General features: G+C 50.8%; 3 protein-coding genes and 1 non-coding gene across 9 annotated transcripts in view; all 4 read right to left on the bottom strand.

Annotated features, from left to right (window-relative positions):
• Positions 1-10,038, bottom strand: part of STX5 (syntaxin 5) — a 28,533-nt gene extending 18,495 nt beyond the window's left edge. Inside the window, exons 1-11 of one of the 4 annotated variants that reach the window (XM_027090025.1) lie at positions 9,898-10,038; positions 8,967-9,210; positions 7,897-7,967; positions 7,676-7,731; positions 7,485-7,555; positions 3,571-3,687; positions 3,439-3,495; positions 3,182-3,263; positions 2,604-2,710; positions 2,315-2,436; positions 1,635-2,186 (exon numbers count right to left, since the gene is read on the bottom strand). In XM_027090025.1, coding sequence (XP_026945826.1) covers positions 2,147-2,186; positions 2,315-2,436; positions 2,604-2,710; positions 3,182-3,263; positions 3,439-3,495; positions 3,571-3,687; positions 7,485-7,555; positions 7,676-7,731; positions 7,897-7,967; positions 8,967-9,191 — 948 coding nt within the window. In that variant the 5' untranslated portion in view covers positions 9,192-9,210; positions 9,898-10,038 and the 3' untranslated portion in view covers positions 1,635-2,146. The other 3 variants (XM_027090026.1, XM_027090023.1, XM_027090024.1) reach the window with 3 other exon arrangements.
• Positions 10,039-10,356: 318 nt separating this feature from the next.
• On the bottom strand, positions 10,357-10,755 carry TEX54 (testis expressed 54). Its single transcript, XM_027089877.1, has one exon. The coding sequence runs from the start codon at positions 10,753-10,755 to the stop codon at positions 10,357-10,359; it is 399 nt and encodes a 132-aa protein (XP_026945678.1).
• Positions 10,756-10,906: 151 nt separating this feature from the next.
• Positions 10,907-18,453, bottom strand: WDR74 (WD repeat domain 74). 3 transcript variants are annotated; one of them, XM_027090021.1, is made up of 11 exons: positions 16,181-16,327; positions 15,996-16,102; positions 15,789-15,910; positions 13,928-14,003; positions 13,640-13,786; positions 13,359-13,460; positions 12,159-12,259; positions 12,021-12,076; positions 11,536-11,681; positions 11,395-11,451; positions 10,907-11,129 (listed from the first exon to the last, which is right to left on the bottom strand). In XM_027090021.1, exons 1-11 carry the CDS (start codon positions 16,242-16,244, stop codon positions 10,950-10,952), a joined length of 1,158 nt encoding a protein of 385 aa, XP_026945822.1. In that variant the 5' UTR covers positions 16,245-16,327; the 3' UTR covers positions 10,907-10,949. The 3 variants fall into 3 exon arrangements, with proteins under 3 accessions (XP_026945822.1, XP_026945820.1, XP_026945823.1); XM_027090019.1 differs by lacking the exon at positions 16,181-16,327 and adding an exon at positions 17,486-18,453 and having other exon boundaries at positions 10,910-11,129; XM_027090022.1 differs by having other exon boundaries at positions 10,910-11,129; positions 16,213-16,231.
• LOC113611619 (U2 spliceosomal RNA) lies at positions 18,262-18,452 on the bottom strand. Its single transcript, XR_003429521.1, has one exon. It is a non-coding gene; the product is annotated as a U2 spliceosomal RNA (small nuclear RNA).
• Positions 18,454-19,306: the final 853 nt, after the last annotated feature.

The raw sequence follows: 19,306 nt of genomic DNA on the forward strand, positions 1-19,306 counted from the left end.
CTCCTCTTTCTTAGAACTCACTTGGCCTAGTTTCAAAGTCCAATGCTGCCCACTCTTGGCCCAGACCTGTCTCCTCAACTCCTTATATCTATAGACCTGTTCACTATCTCCACCCAGATGTCTAACAAACAAACAACTGTCCACCTCGTTGGACGTGTCCAACACAACTTATTTTGCCCCAAATCTACTCTACCCCGAGTAACCAGCCCTATTTCAAGTGAAGAGCATGAATCCCTTTGATTGCTCACATCAAAAGCCTGGAGTTATCATAAACTCCTCTTTTTCTCTCATGCCCTGCATTCAGTTCATCAAGCAATTGATCCTATTGGTTCTACCTCCAAAATACATCCAGAGTGCAACTACGACTCATACAACCTTGGTCCCAGCTACCATCACCTCTTGCCTAGATTACTGAAAAGGCCTCTGCATCCATCTCCCTGCTTCTATCCTAGGTCCTTACAATCTGTTCTGACTACAGCAACCAAATGATTCTTTTAAAATAGAAGTCAGAGGGAATCCCCTAGCAGTTCAGTGGTTAGGACTTGGCGCTTTCACTGCGGTGGCTTGGTTCAATCCCTGGTCAAGGAACTAAGATCCCACAAGCTACGCAGTGCGGCCAAAAAATAAATAAATAAAACAGAAGTCAGATAGTACAACCGTTCATCAAAACCCTGCAGTGGCTCCCCATGTCACTCAGAGTAAATGCTAAATCCTCACACTGGCTTTAAAAGGCCCCACATGATCTGGTCTCCCATTTCCCCTCTAACCTCACCTGGTACTACTCTCCTTCTCACCTGTCCCCAGATGCAGTGGCTTCTTTGCTGTCCTTTAACTCATCAGACATATTCTTGCCTGAAGGCCTTTACACTGGTTCTTCCCTCTGCCTGGTACTCTTCTCCATATATCCACACGGCAAACTCCCTTACCGTCCCCCTTCTTGGATAGACGCCATCTTCTTAATAGGGCCTCTCTTAATAACCATCCTATTTAAAATTACAACTTGCTCCTCCAAACCTAGAACTCCTGATTAGTTTACCCTACTCTAATTTATGGATTTATCACTGGGCAAAAATATATACTGGACCATTTACTTATTTTGTATATTTTAACTTATCTGTCTCCCCTACTACAATGTATATTCCCCAAGGGGAGGGTTCTTTGTCTCTTTCATCCTCGACTGTATCTCCATAACTGACTGAATGAACGCTAAGTGCCAAAGAGGAGCAGATAAAATGCCTCGTGCAGTAGCAGGGGGCACCAGGAGAGCAGAGAGGCCTTCCCGTGCGTGGGCTCTGCCTACCTCCCTCCAGTCTTATCTTGTACCTGTCTCTTCCTGTTCATTGCTTTCCAGCTACACTGGCCTTCTTGATTCTTTTTTCTTTTAATTTAAAAAAAAAATAATTTATTTGGTTGCGTTGGGTCTTCCTTGCTGCACGCGGGCTTTCTCTAGTTGCATCGAGCGGGGGCTATTCTTCATTGCAGTGCGCAGGACTCTCATTGCAGTGGTTTCTCTTGTTGTGGAGCTTGGGCTTTAGGTGCGCAGGCTTCAGTAGCTGTGGCACGTGGCCTCAGTAGTTGTGGCTCGCGGCTCTAGAGCGCAGGCTCAGTAGTTGTGGTGCACATGCTTAGTTGCTCCGTGGCCTGTGGGATCTTCCTGGACCAGGGATCGAACCCATGTCCCCTGCATTGGCAGGCGGATTCTTAATCACTGTGCCACCAAGGAAGTCCCTTGATTCTTTAATACAGCAAGACTGTCCCATCGTAGGGCCTTTGCTCTAGCTGTCCACACTGCCTAGACAACTCTTACCCTCTCCTTTGCATGGTTGGATCCCTCTTCTTTGCATGGTTGGATCCTTCCTGTAGTTCACGTCTCTGCTTAAATATCAAGTCTTCAGAGCAGCCTTCCCTGCCACCCAATCTGATATACCTCCTCCATCACTTTCCGAACACCTCATCCTACTTTAATTCTCAGTATAGCCCTTATCAGTACCTGAAAATTTCTTCTCAATTCTTTTTAACAGCTATCCTCACCCACACTATTAAATTCCATACTACAAAGTAAGCTCCACAAAATAGACTTAACTGTGCTGTTGATCACCGTATCCCCAGCACCTAGGACAGTGCTTGACAAGGAACAGGTGCTCAATTAACACTTGTTGAGTGGATGGAGGCAGGTGAACTTGACCCTGTGGGTGGACAGGATTCACTCTTCTCTTCCAAAGGGCATCAAGCTGTCCCTGGGGACCTTTAGGATGCCAATCCACGGGGAAGAGAAGGCTCCTGTTTTTGAAGTTAAGGAGAGAAAGAATCTCACCTCTGAATGGTTTCTTCCTGTTCCTTAACCATGTGTGCCAACTGCTGGAAGATGGAGCCCAGCTCAACAATTGTGGACTCAATATTCTGCATGGTGTCTGCCCGGCTCTGGATGTAGGAATCCTTCAGAGGAGAGACAGCATACATGAGCACTGGGAGCTTCTGCAGGGGAGGGCCTGCCTCTTTAGGACCCTCCACTTTGCCATTCCACCCATGGCACATTCCAAACACTTGCTTGTGACCAGAGGAAAACAGAGGAGCAACTCCTCCCAAGCTCAGAGCGTGGATACCTGCTCATCAATGAGCTGCAGCTGCTGGCTGGTCCTAGAGTCCATCATGTCAATGGCCACGTCCCCAGAGGCTCGAGACTCCGCCCCCAAAACCACAGCACCGCCCCCTGGGGGAAGAAAGAAGACATGGCACTTCTTAGTGGTTAAAAGGTTCAAAGCCCACATGCTCTGGATTTGAATCCCAGCTCTGGCACTTACTAGCCTTGTGACCCTGGACAAGTCATTTAACCTCTCTGAGCCTCAGTTTCCTCACCTGTAAAATGGGGGATAACAATAGTTGCTTTCTCAAAAGGTGGTTGTGAAAATTAAATGACAGAATGGGAATACAACGAGTAAGTGCAAAAAAAATTAGAAACTGTCATTCTTCTGAACATGATTGAATTCACCCCCAACACTGAGAATGCTGGAGACTAGGTGTGGATCATAAATCCCAGCAATCAGGTCTGACCTCTAAGAGACAAAGCCTAGCAACCTCCTTGGCCCTCCATTCTCCTACCCAACCCCTGCCTTTGGAAGATACCAGAACTGGAGTAACTAAGCCTTATCCCTCAGGGCTCCCTGTATTGCCTGTGACTTACCTAGGTGGTTGGGGGCAAGGGGCAGGGCTGACACGGGTGCCCGGGAGAACTGCTCCCGCCGGCTCCTCTGCTGCTTCAGGTTCTAAGGTTGGGGAAGAAATGCAAAGGTCCTGAGGCCGCTGGAAAGCGGGCACATTAAAGAGATTCCTCCTGGTGCCCGTGACCCTGTTGCCCTTGCCCTTCCACTTGTCCCCTTCCCACTTCCCTCTGGGGCCCTCACCCCTGATTCCTATCCCTCCTACACAGATTCTTCTCACCTCTGTCCTCACTTCTAAAACTGATTTGAAGTCATTGGACATGGAGGCCAGTTTTGACTGAAAGAAAAGGAGAGAGGGTCAGCCAGAGAAGACGCCTTCCTCCCTTCTGCCTCTCCCTCCCCCGGGTCCCACCTGCAGGGAGACCACGATGGTGTTGGAATGGGTTTGCAGGTGCCGGCCGCTCTGGCTGCCCTTGGCTCTCACGAAATCTTGAAGCTGGGCGATTTGTTTGTTAAGGCTGTTGATGTCCTGGTGAAAGAGCCAACAGAAAAACTGAGTATCAACCATGGGGTCCTCAGCCAGCATCTCTCCCACATGGACATCTCTGGCAGGGACGGCAGGGTGGACATTACTAGCAGGGGTGATGGTATCTCGGACAGACCAGAAGGGCCTGCTGGGATAGTCCAAGCTCTGTACTTTGCTCAGGCTCAGTGCCTGCGGGGTAGAGCCAGAAAGAGGTGAAATATGGCCCCGTCCATTCATAAAGACCTGAGGTGTTTACTCCCTCCACCCTGCTGTCCTACCCCCACTGTGAGGCCATGCTCATGGCCATAGAACCCTTCAAAAGGCCAAAATCTCAGACCCAGAGCATGCTGAGCAACAAAGCATCTGTGCTGTACTCAGGAGACAGGAAGAGTCAAAGGCACCATGGCTTCCCAGAAGCATCAACGAAATGGTTTTTATATACAGAATTCCTTTTAAAAATTACTACTGCAAAAGAGTGAAAGATGTGACTTGTCTAACGTTATACACGATGAATTAGTAGCACAGCCAGGCTTTCTACACCAGGCCAATGGATTATCTGCTTCCCAATCCTGCCTGCCAAGGGCCTCGTGAGACAAGGGAGATGAAGGAGGCGGCTGGGAGTGGCAGAGAAAGCTTGCCGCCCCAGGACAGCGAAGTCCAGGGAAAGACCAGAGGAAGAAGAGGAGGGGGAGAGGGAAGAGGTCAAAAGTAGTGAGCTCAAGATACAGGCTAAGAAAAAAACTAGATTAGGGGCTTCCCTGGCGGCACACTGGTTAAGAATCCACCTGCCAATGCAGGGGATGAGGTTTGAGCCCTGGTCCGGAAGAACCCACATGCCGCGGAGCAACTAAGCCCGTGTGCCTCAACTACTGAGCCTGCGCTCTAGAGCCTGCGAGCCACAATTACTGAGCCCACGAGCCACAACTACTGAAGCCCGCGCTCCTAGAGCCCGTGCTCTACAACAAGAGAAGCCACTGCAATGAGAAGCCCATGCGCTGCAACGAAGAGTAGCCCCCGCTCGCCGCAACTAGAGAAAGCCCGCGGGCAGCAACAAAGACCCAACGCAGCCAAAATGTAAATAAATAAATAAAAGTTAAAAAAAAAAAAAACCAAAAAACTAGATCAGGCAACTTCTAGAGTCCCTCCAATAGTACCCCCAGTTAGTATTCCTCCAATTAGTATCCTAGCCCCAAAGATTCTCTCGAGACCCCTGGACGATTTCTGCTGCTGACTGCTCTGTCCCTTCAGAGTTAATGGAGCCTGCTCACAGCCATGTGTCCAAAACTGCATTCCAGGTTTTTCCCCCATAAAATCTCCTCCCCCCGGAACTTAGAAAATGGCACTACTCCCCACTTAGTTGCCCAAGCTAGAAGCTTCTAAGTCACATACTGACATCTCCTTAACCCAACCTATATGCCACAGCACAACCATAACCTGCACTGAGCGTTTACTACATACTCAGCACTTTGTGAACAGAACAGCAGTCTCGGGTTTGATTACTGTGCGCCATGCAACCTGCTAAGCAGCTTATGACTTTCTCTTAACTTAACATAGAAAACAACTCTTAATTTCCCCCCCAGTTATTCCCCCTTCCTTCTTTGCCACTTTGGTAAATGTACTACTGCTCACCAGGTGCTCAGACGAAAACCTTAAGAAATCATCCTCAATTCCTCTCTCTTCCCTTAATCCACAAGGAGCCCACAAAGAACCCAGCTGATTCCAACATATACTCTGAATGTGTCCACTCATCTCCTTCTCTAACAAAGCTACCCTAGTCCAAACTGTCCTCTCTCTAAAAATTGCCCAGAACCTCCTAAGTGATCTTCCTTTTAGAATTTGCCCCCTACAATCCACTTTCCACACAACCACCAGAGTGACCTTCTAAACCAAAAATAGTGCATGTCATTCCCCTGCTTCAAAATCTTCCAAGAGCTTCCCACTAAATTTAGTACACGATCCAAATTCCTCACCTAGCTTACACGGGCTATGTGGTCTCGCCCCACTCACTCCTCTGACCTCACCCCCCCCCACAGGCCTCTTTCTCACTGGCTGTGCTGCAGCCACACTGGCCTGTTTCACAGCCTTTCACATCAAGGCTGCCCAGGCCTCGGGGCCTTTCCCTTTGCTATTCCCACTTTCTGGAATGTGCCCCCGTCAGATCTCTGGATGACCAACTTTCTCCTTACCATTCAGGTCTCTATGTCCCTTCCTCAGCCAAACCGTCCTAGATCACCCCATGTAAAGTAAGCCCCTACCCTGAGGAACTCACTCACCTCATTTCTTTAATAGGATGTGCCGCTACCTGAAACTGTCTTTTCTGTTTGCTTGTATAGCGTCTAGTTCACCCATTCCGCAAGGAAGTTGCCAAGGTCAGGGACCGCATTTGTCTTGTTCACTGCTCAATCCCCAGAACCAGGCAGCCAAAGTCACTCAATAATGTGAGCGATTGAAAAAATAAACTAATAAATCCTTGTAACGACCCTGTGACGTGGGTACTGTTATTATCCCCTTTTTACTTATAAGGGAACTGAAGCTCAGAGTAGTTAGGTAGCTTACGCAAGGTCACACCATGATTGGTGAGCCTGGGATTTGAGGTCTGTCTAAATCCAGTCAGCGGTTCTTAAATGCCTATGCGATGATGCCCCCGTAATTAACGGAACCCTCTCTTTTCTACTCAGCACAGCATCTCCTGAATGTGTCTGCCCTTTGGCCTCTGCCATGATCATCTTCATACTGGAGAACTGCACAAGCCTCCTCCCTAGCCTCTCTGACCATTCATGCTCCAGGGTGTTCCTTTTTCCCCCATGGTCATTCAATTTCTCATTTTCTTATTACATTGTTCCGGGAAAGAAACAAATAACACTGTTAGAACTGCTATGCTAGGGTCTTGCAGACAGAATTGGAATCCAGGTTCTAATCGTCTTTGCAGCCCACACACTTCAGAGTGATTCCATACTCCTTAGCAAGTCCCCATGAGGATCTTCACAGACAGCTACCAGTCTACCTTTTCAGTCTCATTTGCTGCCAATCACTCAATTCAATCAACAAATACTGAGTACCTAATACATGCCAGACACTTCTACAGGCATTTGGGATACATCCATGAACAAACAGAAAGAAAAATCTCTGCTCTTATGGCATTAGCACTTTTTTTTTCTTTTTTTGAGGAAGATGACTTAAGTGGGAGAAAACAAACAATAAACATAAGTTAACTATAGACACCATTAAAATGTAACAAGTGCTATAAAAAAGAAAATAGAGCAAGATAAGCGAGATCAGAGTTGGTTGCTGGGGTAGTAAACAGCATGGTGACAGTAGGCCTCCCTGAGCAGGTGATATCTGAGCAAAAACTTGAACTTTCCCTTTTATAAGACATGCTTCTGCACACACTGTTTCCCTTGTCTGGCACGTTCTTCCACTGCTTCTCCACAAGCCTTGAAACCAGCTCAGATGTCACATCCTCAATAAAATCTTTCCCAGTGTCCCCAGACTATCTCATTCATCTTTTCATAAGATCTTTTCTGTACCACTTGCCTCCTATTCATTGTAAGTGTGAGTTTATGAGGCTGAATACCTCTTCTAGACAATAAGCCCTTGAAGGCAGGTATCTTGCCTCGTAATGTTTGTGTGGCAAGTGCCCAGCACGGTGCTCTGTACACAGCAGATGATCACTGACACACTGGATGAGCGGGATGTTTGGGGCTGGCTCTAGAAACTTTTCTCTGGGACCCTAGAGCAAGGGAAAATGATGGAAGTGATCCAATTGAAATGCTGGGCTCTCCCGATCGCTAGTCGCTCACCTGTTTGATAATATAAGTTAGCTCCTCAATTTCCACTGCTTTATCATCAAAGAGGGACTTGCGCTTTGCCACTGCAGAGACAAACAAGAAGTCATGACAGGTGAGGCTGAAGACCAGGCTCAGGGAGTATATGGTTCCTCCGCCCTCCCGGGTGCACTGCCCCAGTTCTGAAAGGCCCCGAGAACACTCACAGATTGTCAGCTTCTCCAGCTTGGCAAATGTGTTGCTGAGGTCTTTCCCAATGCGCCTGCAAACGAGCATTAATGGGAACACTGCGGGAAGGGAAGGAGAGGGCCTTTCCCACATTAGCACCAGCACAACCAATCCCAGTCCTTACGGCCAAGGTCACCACAGGCAAGGCTACCTCTCCTCAGACACTGGTCATCCCACCACATAACTTCTGTCAACTCACTTGGCCATGAGGGTGAATTCACTGCGCTGCCGGACAGCACGCAGAGTTGGCTTGTTTGTCTGGATTCCATTCTGAAAAGCAACGTCAAGAGGTAAAACTTTAGTTTTCCCTCCCCATTTCCAGCTTTCACTGTTCCTCAGGTGTCTATTAAACTCACCCTCTAACACTAGTGGCATCCTCCACCAGACGGTCCCTACAGGTAGACCTGGGTTCAGATCTAGGTGCCACCTCTTACTACATAGGGGGCTTGGGGCACGTTGCTTAAACCATTCTGAATCTCTACTTCCTCTTCTGTAAAATGAAAACAATCCACACACCTCTTGTTCTTGCTAAGATTAAAAAACCTAAGGGTTGTAAATTATTTTAGCCAAATACCAGGTCCATTCTAAGCACTAAATAAATGGTAACTAGTATTACCATTCTATTCCTCCAATCCGGGAATCAGAAAGAATAAATGTAAAACTCTTGGAGATTGTACAGAAGAGAAGCTAACAAGAGCTGACCAGTAAAAATATTTTAAATTACATTTATTCAGGTTCCACTTGGATTCAGAAAGTCTGGACCAAGACAAATCTAATTTTTAAAAAAGCACTCCAAAGTGGTTTTGATTAAAACTACTTACTTAGAAACCTTCCTTCATTTTACAGATACAAAACCTGAGATCCAACTAGATTAACTTCTGTGTTGTCACAGAGCAAACGTGGTAAAATTATACTGGAACTAGAATTCAAAGTGCTTGTCTCTGAGCTAAAAGCTCTCTCGAGAACCTGTTCCTTATCCAAACCAAATATACTTGCAGCCACCTCTCGCGCTGAGATATTCCTTCCAGAATAGCAACCCTACGCTCAGGAAATTCCTGATTTAAAAAAAAAAAAAAAGCCTCGATCCTTACCTCTAGATTAGCTAGCCCACCTCTTCTCTGTTGCTTGGTAGATCCTACCACCCTCTCCAAGCTGGACCAGTTCTCCATCGGGCTCCCCCAAGAATTACTTCAACCATCGGTGCTGGAGCACCGCCTCTCCTAGGTCTGAGTATGAGTCACTCTTGCCTTTCCCACTCCAGGTCCTTACCTGACGGCTCTGCAGGGACTTGCAGGCAGACAGGAACTCCTGGGTCCGATCCCGGCAGGACATGGTGTCGGGAAGGGGAGGGACCAGGGCCACTGGGGGGGGCAGAGGGGCGATGTCGCTGCTGCTACTGCCAGCAGTTGCAGGGGACAGGACCTGTGTCTTTGAGAGACCCAGGTAGACACCCTGATCCGTGTTCTTAGACCCGTAGCGTTTCCGCGGGATCATTGAGACGCATAACCTTGGACTGTGGTGGAGGGGAGAGTGTCATTCCCCAGGCAGTCTCCTTCCCCACAAATCCCCCCCAACCAGCAGATCCTCGGGGCCCCTTTGCACTTGGCACGGACTTTCGCGCCCGAAGCCACCCGCAGATCCTGGGGCCGACCCGCAGCGGGCAGGACCCCGCTTCTTCTCTGGCCCAAGCCGTCCGGCTCCTCAGACTCTTCTTCCAACTTGGTTCTGGCGGCCAGAGCGCGGGCCGGGGCCCTGAAGGAGAGGCAGGGCCAGAGCCAGGTCCTGTGGCTCCGAAGCTCCAGTCCGGCCCGTGCAACTGCCCTAGGCCCTAAGTGGGCCCTCTCGTATCCACGGGTTCCTCCGACTCGTCAGGGAGAAACGGTGACGGACCTCCTGAGAGGGACACACTTCGGTGGGCGGACGGGGGAAATCTCTAGGTGTTTATTTGAAGCAGGAAGTACCACCCTCGCCTCGCCTAAGTCCCACCGTCTGGAGGACTGCAACCACTGATTAGCTAAGGCCGACGTCTTTCTCAACAGGGGCTTTCCTGATTGGACGGCAACGTATTCGCTCACTTCGAGCCGTGCCGGCAGGACTTGCCCGCTTGCCTCTGGTTCCCTTCCCCCCAGCCCGCGCCATCCCCGGAAAGAGCTGCCCAGAGCAGACACTGCGGTCAGACCCCTCTTAGAGCGTGTCCTACCTCCTCTCTGCCGCCTGGCGCCGCCGCCGCCGCCACTGCCACAATCTCCCGGGTCGTCACCGCCTTCACCCCGGGAACCGAAGCCGCCGAAACCCGACCAAAGACTAGAAGCCGCCACGTCACCCACACGTAACCCCACCCCCGGTGACGAGCGGGCGGTGCCACGCCTTTTCAAGCCCGGCGACCCGAGAGACGCGCCCCTCCACCCAAACGCTAATGCAACTCCGCTCTCCCATTGGCTAGGCCGCAACCGTGGCCCCGCCCCCAAGGAACGGGAGCCTGGGGCCCAAGGGAATGGGCCAGCCTCGGGGGAGGAGCCTTAAAGAGCCCGCAGCCCTGGTGGTGCCCGCGCCCTGTGTGCGCAAAGCGAGCCTTGGAGGCACAAGCTCTCAGGCAGGTACAAGTTAGAAACTTTATTCTCTGGAGGGAGGCTGGGGCGGACTGAGAACAGGGCTGGGGTCACCCCTTCTCCGGCTCCTCCTGGATCCCCTCCCGGTTGCACTCCTGGAACGTACACGCCTGCTTTGGATTTTGGACTGATTGCCTCTTGTTTGACCGCGACGAGCCCCGATGGCTGAACGGGGAGAGCCGCCGCCACAGCACAGTGATCAGAAGCCTTTCGTGCGACCTGAGATTCCGATTTTCCGCCGTCTGCATCGACCCCTTCTTTGCCTGCGAGGATGCGAGGCCGCTGAGCTCTATCCTCCCCAGTCCAACCTCCGGGTGGTCCATCCCGCACTCCCGGCTCCCTGAGCACCCTTGTGTGTCTCCGGTCCCACCTTCCTGAACTTCCTGTGGCCCGGCCTCCTTGGCCTGCTCGCCCGAAGTCTGAAAGTCCTTGCCTTGGCAGCAGCCCATGGCCCCACGCGCGGGCCCCGCACTCGGTTCCACCCACGCCAGCCCGCCGACTCCCGGCCCTGCTTTTGTGACAGCAGATACCCCCCATCACCCCAGCTCAGGGAGCAGCCGCCACTCTTTCCTTTCTGCCAACACAAAAGGCTCAGGGTCGTGGTACGTATTAAGCTGTTTATTTACAACTGAGCACAAGCTCTTCAGGAGCTGGTGGACCCAGGCCTCTTCTTCTTTCTCTGTCTGGTTTGGAGGGCGCCTTGGGACTGCTCCAAACCGGGGAGTTTCCGCTTGGCAGCTGCCTCCAAGGAAGCCCAGAGTTCATCTGTCTCTGTGTCTTCTGAGGGCACCTTGTTGGGCTCTTGAGGCTCGTGGGGTTCATCCTGGTGAGTGGGAGAAGAGCTTAGGAGTCAGACCCACAGGGAAGGGGAATAATTCCTCCAGGCACCACCCCTTTTATTTCCTGCTCCTGGAAACCATGTCCATCCATGTGCCTATCTCACCCTTGGCAGTAACTCTTTTAGGACTACACTTGGCAGATGGATGGACAGTCCCAGGTCTGAGTTCCAGCTGCTTCCCTTTCCTCTTCACAGGGAAGTCCTCACACCTGTGCCCTCAGCGCCCACATTCCCAGACCCAACTGCTTACCTCCCAGTTATCCCTGCCTGACAGCAGGAGACAGTTCAGTTGAGATTTGAGGTAAACCTGCAAAAGATGAGGGACCTTAACGGGCCAAGCCTGCAGAAATAGAAACATGAATCCGGGGAACAGGAGGCAGCAGGCTCTCACCTTATGGTCCAGGCCCCGTGGATTCCGGATCCTGTGTACCCTCAAGACTCTGTCCAAGCCACAGGAGGCTAGAAGAGGCTTTGAAGGGTGGCACTGCAACCCTCGGACGCTGCCCGCCAGCCCCTTCAGACAGACCAGTAGGCGCCCTAGAGAAGGCGGTAGGAATCAGTGCTAGCTGGCCAGCCAACAACCATTTATTGTTTACTGTTCATATCACTTCATGTTTCAACATTTAATCCTCGTTTAACATAACGCTGAGATGGCAATTACCATTAATATCTGCATTTTTCACGTGAAGGAACTAAGGCACGGAATTGACAAAGTAATTTGTCTAAGGTCACACAGCTTATGGCAGAACCAGGATTTGAACCCGGGCAATCTGGCACCTGAAAGAGGGCTCAACAGCTCCACTGCACCCCGTCAGAGGGAATCCTGCCCTTCCTCCCCACCCCTTCCCCTCCCGCAAGGCTCCCTAGTCCACTCACCCTGCCGAAGGTCAATTTCTGCCAGCTGCCCATGAGTGTTCCCCACAATCACCGAACTGAGGAGATCAGAGGCACATGGGGTCAGCAGGGGCCCCCTGGAGTCCTTCCCAAGCCCCACTTTGCCCTCTAAACACTCACTTGCCCCCAGGAGTGAGGGTCATGGCTGTCAGTGGGTACTCTCCGTAGGTGGCCTCGAGGACCGGCCTGCGCTGGGGGGAGGCTGGATCATAGACGCGGACCTGGAGGAAGGCTGAAGCATCACCAACAGTACCCGCACTCCACAGATGCCCTCCGGCTCCTCCACATCTTCATCCCCTCCTCATACACTGCTTTGTTTACAACCCACTCTTTCAGAGAAACTCTCATTTGAAATGCACTCCTCTTCTCTGTGTGTTGCGGAGTAGAGGAGAGACAGCTGCTAAGGAGCATGAACATACAGGGCTGAGGAGAGAGGTCCTCCAGCCTGGAGGCGGCAGCATTCCCATGGTCTGCATGCATGAGCATTCCATCCCCCCGTACTCCCCTCTTGGGATGGAAAAGCAAGTCAGTCCAACTGTCAAGAGTTGCTGAATTTTAAGCAGAGAAAGACGTTAAGTCTCAACAGGGAAGAGAGGGGAAGCCCTCATATGTGTTCTGAGCAGAGGTGTCTCACCAATAGCAGACTTCAATATGTAGGAGCAAAGGGAACAGGGCAAATACAGCCACCCAGGCCTGCCTGGGTCTTAGAACTTCACATAAGACCAGCTGGGAATTCCCTGGCAGTCAGTGGTTAGGACTCTGTGCTTCCACTGTAGGGGACACGGGTTTGATCCCTGGTCGGGGAATTAAGATCCCACATGCAGCGCAGGGCAGTCAAAAAAGGAAAGAGAGAGAGAGAGACCCACTGAAAAGATCCCCATGTGGACCTTTCCCGTAAAGCTGAGGAGCTGAGGCCAGTTAGTAGAAGGTCAGGCTTGGGTCCGAAAGCAAATCAGAGACTGCATCAGGACCAGAACTCAGTTCTCTTGATACCCAGCTCACGTCTTCTCATGACACCTGAACCATGTGATTCTACTATGAAGGGGACACTCCCTTCTTTTCTCTTCCAGGTGGGAGGAAAAGGAAGAATCACAGTTCAGGGAACTCCTTCCTAGAACGTAGTAAGAGAAGATCACCGGCTCAGCCGTTGGGCTGGAACAGATGGGGGAAGTCGTCCCTCTTCTGGGAGCTCAGGGATGGAAGAAGGATGGCAAGCAGGGCGGCTGTGCCGAATGGTGGGGACCGAGCCGGCACAGCAAGGCTGTTTCTCCAGGAGGCTGCTTAAGCCCAGAAAGAGATAGGGGTGGGGTGGTGCCTCACCTGGTGGTACCCTGTACAGGTGACGAGCTTCTGTGACTCAGGGAGGAACTGTATGTCCTGGTCCCAGATGGGAACCCGCAGGTCGAGCCAATCATTCCGTACCTGGTAGGGTGGGTAGATGGGGGACAGGGCTGTGGAGGGCTCAGTGTGCCCCTTCCTCCTGCCTTCTACCATTGTCCCCTAAAGCCCAGCTGGTCTCTGACATAGTGGCCTCAGACTCCCTGGACCTCGGAACCAGCCCCTCCCTGGCCCCCATCTCCTCCCCACCCCCCATCACTCACGTTCTTGGCCCTGAACACAGGCTCCTCAGAGCCCTGCAGGTCCCACACCTTCAGAGCATTCTCCTTCCCACCTGTGGCAACCATGTGGGGGCGCGCTGGGTCTTGGCGCATCCTACACACCCCAGGGCCCACCCTTAGTTCCAAGAGCTGAAAAGAATGGAAGATGAGAGGGGAGATGAGAGTCGGTTCCAGATCCTTACTCTTCCTCCCTCCCGCAAAGCCTTCATCTGGCTCCTACCCTGGGCCCCACCTCCCCCAACCATCAGCATCAGGCCAGGGGAGCCTCACAGGGTCAGAGGATGCCTCCTTGTCATTGTCATGCCAGACTCGAAGAATCCCAGAATCCACACATGTGATGAGGGCGCTGCCGGCAAAGGGAGGATAGAGTCAGGGTTAAAAAAAGGAGTAGGGCTGTTCTCTGGCCCCAGTCGACCCACGCCCAAATTCATAGGAACTAGACTCCCTCCTACCAGCCCTGTTCCTTTTTTAAAAAGTATTTATTTATTTGGTTGCCCCGGGTCTTAGTTGCAGCAGGCGGGGTCCTTAGTTGCAGTTCGCAGGCTCCTTAGTTGAGGCATGTGAACTGCCAGTTGAGGCATGCACGTGGGATCTAGCTCCCCAATCAGGGATTGAACCCCGGCCTCCTGCACACAGGCCTGAACGTCCTGTGAGCATCAAGTCCTATCCACTGTGCCACCAGGGAGGTCCCATACCAGTCCTGCTCCTAAGGAAGCCTCTAGGTTACTCGGGTCTGGGCAGGGCTTGATGGCTCTTACTTAATTTCCTCAACAAGGTAAGGATTTACCAGTCTCATAAGTGAGGAAGCTGAAGCTCTGAGAAATTAAAAGATTTGCCACTCAGCTATAAATGTCAGCACCAGAGCTGGAAATCAAGTCTGATACTCCAAAACAGACAGCCTTTGCTATTCCACAGCTACGTCTGGAGCACCTGGCCCTGCTAGTCTTTCTGAACCTTGAGTCAGTCACCAGAGGTCAGGATCAGTAGCTCTGAAAGGATTGAAATGGGACTGTTCTGGATTTAGTGTTCGGCCAAAACCAAACACCAGCTTCTTCTCTCAAGTTCCCTGTTCGGGGTTCCAATCTCTCCCTCAAAGTATGCGTCCCATGAAGCCCAAGCAAGTCTCTCCCCAGTATCGGTACAGTTCAAGCTTATACTCTTTCTCATATCTGCCCACCCTTCCCAACTCGGTTCAGGGTCTAGGCTTGCCTGGGCTGTGGCAAGTCTCCCAACTGCTTTCTCTCCAATCCATCCTCCACATTCCTGCAAGCTCATAGCTCTGACCGCAGCATTTCCTGCTCAAAAACCAGTAACTCCCCACCACCTACAGAAGTGCAGATCTCTCGGCCTGGCACTTAAAGCCCTTTACCTTTAGTCCCAACCTACCTTGCCTATCTCATATTAAAATGCTTTCTCACAAATAATAGGAAAAAAAATAAAAAGGAAAAACGTTGCCTCGGCTTCAACCTTCAAATGCTATTTATCGTCCTTGTGATGTACCCTGTAGCCTAACACCAATCCTTGGCCTCTGCTCAGGCAGGAGCTTCTTTCTAGAATGCCCTTATTCCTTTCTCCACATTTCAAAATTCTACCCATGCTTCAAGGGCCAGTTCCAACTTCTCACCCCCACAAAGCCTTCTCCACCTCACCTGTCAGAATTAACATCACCAAACCTACACAGTCTGCTGACAGCCTCTCTCTTCATCTTCGGAAGGAAGCTAGGCCTGCAACCTAGCACTTTCCTATCTTCTACTTTGGGAGCTTCACGACCTTGTTGGTGGTTGTTAGCCCCCACTGAAAAACACTCGAAACTATTAAATGACGGGCTCAGGGTCATCCAAAAGATTATGGAGCCAAAAGAAAAACCCTGGAGGCTGCAAACTGTATGAAGGCAGGTACTGTGTCTGGTTGACCTGAAGCCCTTGCATTTCGCCCAATGCCTATATACAACCCAGTAGGTGTTCAGTTAATGTCTGTTATAGGAATGAATGAACTTCGGCAGGACAAAGGCCCCTGTCACGCAGACCCGGCCCGTGTCACCTCAAGGTTGATCGCCATTATTCGGCCGTCCTACGGGAACCTCAAAGCTCTCCCTACGACCTGAGCGTTTCAGCAAGGGGCTCGGTCTTACCCGTCGACTTGGGCGAGGCCTCGGAATATGCCCTCCCCTCCGGAGCAGTGCCTCTGACCCTGGAACCTGCCCTCCTCGGTGCTGAAGTGCTTCACTGTCCCATCCGCACAGCCCACCAGGATCTGCGAGCAGAGGAGGGCAGAATGGCGAGAAGAGGGAGGCGGCCGTGCCCCAGGCCCCTCGCTCCGCCTGCCAGCGGCTGCGCACCTGAGTCTCGCCGCCCGCGCCCCAACACAGGGCGCTCACCGCCTCCTCGCGCCGCGGCTGTCCCGACGGCGTGAAGTTGGCCGCTTGTTTGCGCTGAAGATTCACGCCTGTGGAACACGGACGTTAGTCGCGCCAATGTCCCCAAACGGCGACCCCCGCCCCTGGTTCCCGCCCCCGCCCCCCACCTTTCAGGATGCCGGTGTCGGTGCCGACCCACACATGATTCCACCGTGCTGCCGCAGCAGCCATAGCTGAGTCCCGGAACCTACGCCTCGCACTTCCGGCGCAGCAGCTGCGTCACCAGCGCGCGCGGAGTCCGACCCAGTGGAATGCGGTTTCCGGGAGTTAAACCGCAACAGTTAAAAAAACAAAAAATCCCTTTGCGCGCCAGTTGCTTTCGCTTTTACATCTCCAGAAACCTGGAGATGTTTCTTGTGGAGATCTGAACAGTAACTTGACCATTTTACACTTCGAGTGAAGCGTATCCTAACTGAACCGCGATGCCGGGTCTAGGCATCCGTAGTCCGTTTCCGTACCCCAAAGCATCATGTAATATTTCCTGTACCAGACAAGGTAAGAGACCATTTCAGAAATGATTGAAACGCTAGTGAAGCGGAGGGCTTCAACTTCGAGTATGAAAAGACAAAGAGGGGACTTCTGTGGTGGCGCAGTAATCAAACAACCGCCTGTCAATGCAGGGACACAGGTTTGAACCCTACGCCGGGAAAATTCCTACCGGCTATGGAGCAACTAAGCTCGTGTGCCGCAACTATTGAGTCTGCGCTCTAGAGTCCGCGTGCCACCACTACTGAAGACCGCCGCCTGAAGCCCGTGCTCAGCAACAAAAGAAACCTGCGCAATGCGAAGGCCCCGCACCACAACGAAGAGTAGTTGCCGCTCGCAGCAACGGATAAAAAAACCTGCGTGCAGCAATGAAAACCCAAAGCAGCGTAAAAGAAAAATAATTAAAGAAGGAAAACACAACACGAATAGTGTTTGGGAAAACGAAGAGACACTCTTACGTATATGTATATCCTTTTGGAAAAGTAAGGTAGGGCATTGCTCTCCCTCACGTTGAGGTTTGGTGATCGTAAAAATCAACTCACAGTGAAAAAACTGCAGAATTAACAACACTTCTTCTCGGAATAAAATGCAACTTACAAAATAACAACGACTCCCTTTCTGGAGTGACGTACGGAGAAGTGTTGTTTCCTGAAATCAAAGCCTTTCAGAAATTTTGCTGTTTTAAACTACGTCGGTAAGAATAAAGCACCCCACTGTGGCCCGGCAGATTTGACTCCTGAAGAGAAAAGCAATCTTTATTTTCGACTCCGGTAGAGAACTGGCGGTAGGAGTGCGGAGAGTAACACTTCATCCTTGCGCTTGGCTTTGCATTACCGAGAAAAGAACACTCTCAATCTAGTTCAATCCAGACCAAAAGTCGGTGCTCGGATTCCTCCATTTTGTACGGAATTTACTGGAGTACTTACTATTCTTTCTGATGGCTTTTTTAAAAACTTCCTTTATTTTTGATTGCGTTGCATCTCCACTCTTGTACGCGGACGGCGAGCGAGAATTATTCTTTGTTGTGAAGGTGGTGTGCGGCCTTCTCATCGCCGTAGTTGCTCTTGCTATGGAGTACGAACTACAGGCGACGCGATTCAACAGTTGCGGCGTTAAAACGAAATCTTTGTGGGGAGATCTGCGCGGATTAAGACTCAAACCCGCGTCAGCGGCGGTAGATTTATACTACTGCAATAGCGGAAGCACCGAAAACAGTTTAAAGAATAATCGCAGTTGTCTCATTATGGTGGGACTACACGGGTTTCCTGCGATACACTTCATGGCACGCGAAACAGAATCTCTCGTGAACACTTACGAGTTCTCAGAAGAAAAAAAAAAAAAAACAAGCAGCTCAGAATTCTTGTAACTATGCACATTTTGTTGGTTTTCTCGTATTTTTCGGAGAACTTAGAGTTTTTGCCGAAGGGACTTCAAACAGTATCACCAATTTTATGTTTTGCACAGCAGCTAACGGACATACGGAAAATAGTGCATGACCCAAGCTTAAAAAAGGCGTATGTGTTATTGAATACAGAACTATACGAATCATAAACTTCCACTTGCAAATAGATCCTTTAACAACTAGATAAAACAAGTAAATGAGAAAACTTTAACCTTCATGGGAAAGTTTTCCTGTATTCTGAACAGCAAAATACTTGAATTGTTATGTTCTCTTTTTTGACAACCAAAAGTTTCCCCCGAAGGGGAGTGCACCGTTCCTGGAAGTACTGCAATACCAGGTCGATGCGTGGAGTGGACGGAGCAAGCTCCTATTCCATCTCCTAATTCCAAAAATCCATTTAATATATTGTCCTCGGATAGAGGACGTATCAGATATTAAACTGATAAGAACAGATACTACACTTGATCTTAGCCAAAAGGCCGAGAAGCGATACTGGTGAGTTTCACTGCCGGCCAGCGTTACTCTTGCTGTAGCTTTTACGGTTGTGGTGACTTTTATGGCCTAATCATTAGACTTTCCTTAATGTGTAATCTTGCTTAAAACCAATTCTTCATTATTTTTGCTTCATAACGATAACTAAATTTTTGGAAATAGACCTTAAACAAGGTTTTTACTGCTTCGCCTTCCTGCTCAAGCTCTGTGTGTTTTGCATAAACCCGCCCCTCTGCTCTTTCACTTTCTGGGGATTGGTCCACATAACTAGACGTGATATCAATGGCCGCGTCGTACCTTTGCTCAGAGACTGTGGCGTCCGTCTCCAGCCTTAAGGCTTTTAGGCGCTCCCTGGGGGCGGCAGGGCGGTGGTGTTCGTTAGTCTGTGGAAGAAGATGCAGGGCGGGGCCCTTCTCCCCGACATTTACTTGGAAAGGCCGCGGTTCCCGAGCACAGACTTCGGAGTTCAAAGAACCGAGTTGGAATCCATGCTTGCCAGTTCCTGATTTGGTGACTCGAGGCATGTTGCTTAGGCTCCCGTCTTCTCTTTTAAATGGAGGAATTAATAACCTGCATTTAAGCGGTGGTTGTGAGAACTGAGGACATGCTGCTCTCGGCCCAGAGGTGACAGTGGAAGTTGGCTTATAGCCTGTGTTCCCCTTTCATCCTGGGGCTCCCGGCTCCCTTCTGCCCCTCCCGCCTCCTCGGCTTGTAACATCCATCCCCACCCCACTTATATCTTGCCCTTTGTACCATCCATCACCCACCGTCGGCCCCACAGCGGAGAAAAGATGGCCTGAGAAAGACGTTTCGGAGCTGCCTGATTCATAAACCCAGGAACCTGCGGTGGGAG

This window comes from Aethalodelphis obliquidens, unplaced genomic scaffold (genome assembly GCF_003676395.1).
Source record: "Aethalodelphis obliquidens isolate GAN/ISIS:26980383/991018 unplaced genomic scaffold, ASM367639v1 scaffold69, whole genome shotgun sequence".
In the NCBI taxonomy this organism is placed as follows: domain Eukaryota; kingdom Metazoa; phylum Chordata; class Mammalia; order Artiodactyla; family Delphinidae; genus Aethalodelphis; species Aethalodelphis obliquidens.

Excerpts from the sequence above, each read along its gene's own strand:
- TEX54 (XM_027089877.1), bottom strand. The coding sequence starts at position 10,755 with ATGGGCTGCTGCCAAGGCAAGGACTTTCAGACTTCGGGCGAGCAGGCC.
- WDR74 (XM_027090019.1), bottom strand. The coding sequence starts at position 17,609 with ATGAGAAGGCCGCACACCACCTTCACAACAAAGAATAATTCTCGCTCG. Across the intron at positions 12,077-12,158 it reads ACCCTCACTCCTGGGGGCAA|TTCGGTGATTGTGGGGAACA; the intron begins GTGAGTGTTTAG and ends TGATCTCCTCAG. Across the intron at positions 11,130-11,394 it reads CAGGCAGGGATAACTGGGAG|GATGAACCCCACGAGCCTCA; the intron begins GTAAGCAGTTGG and ends CCCACTCACCAG.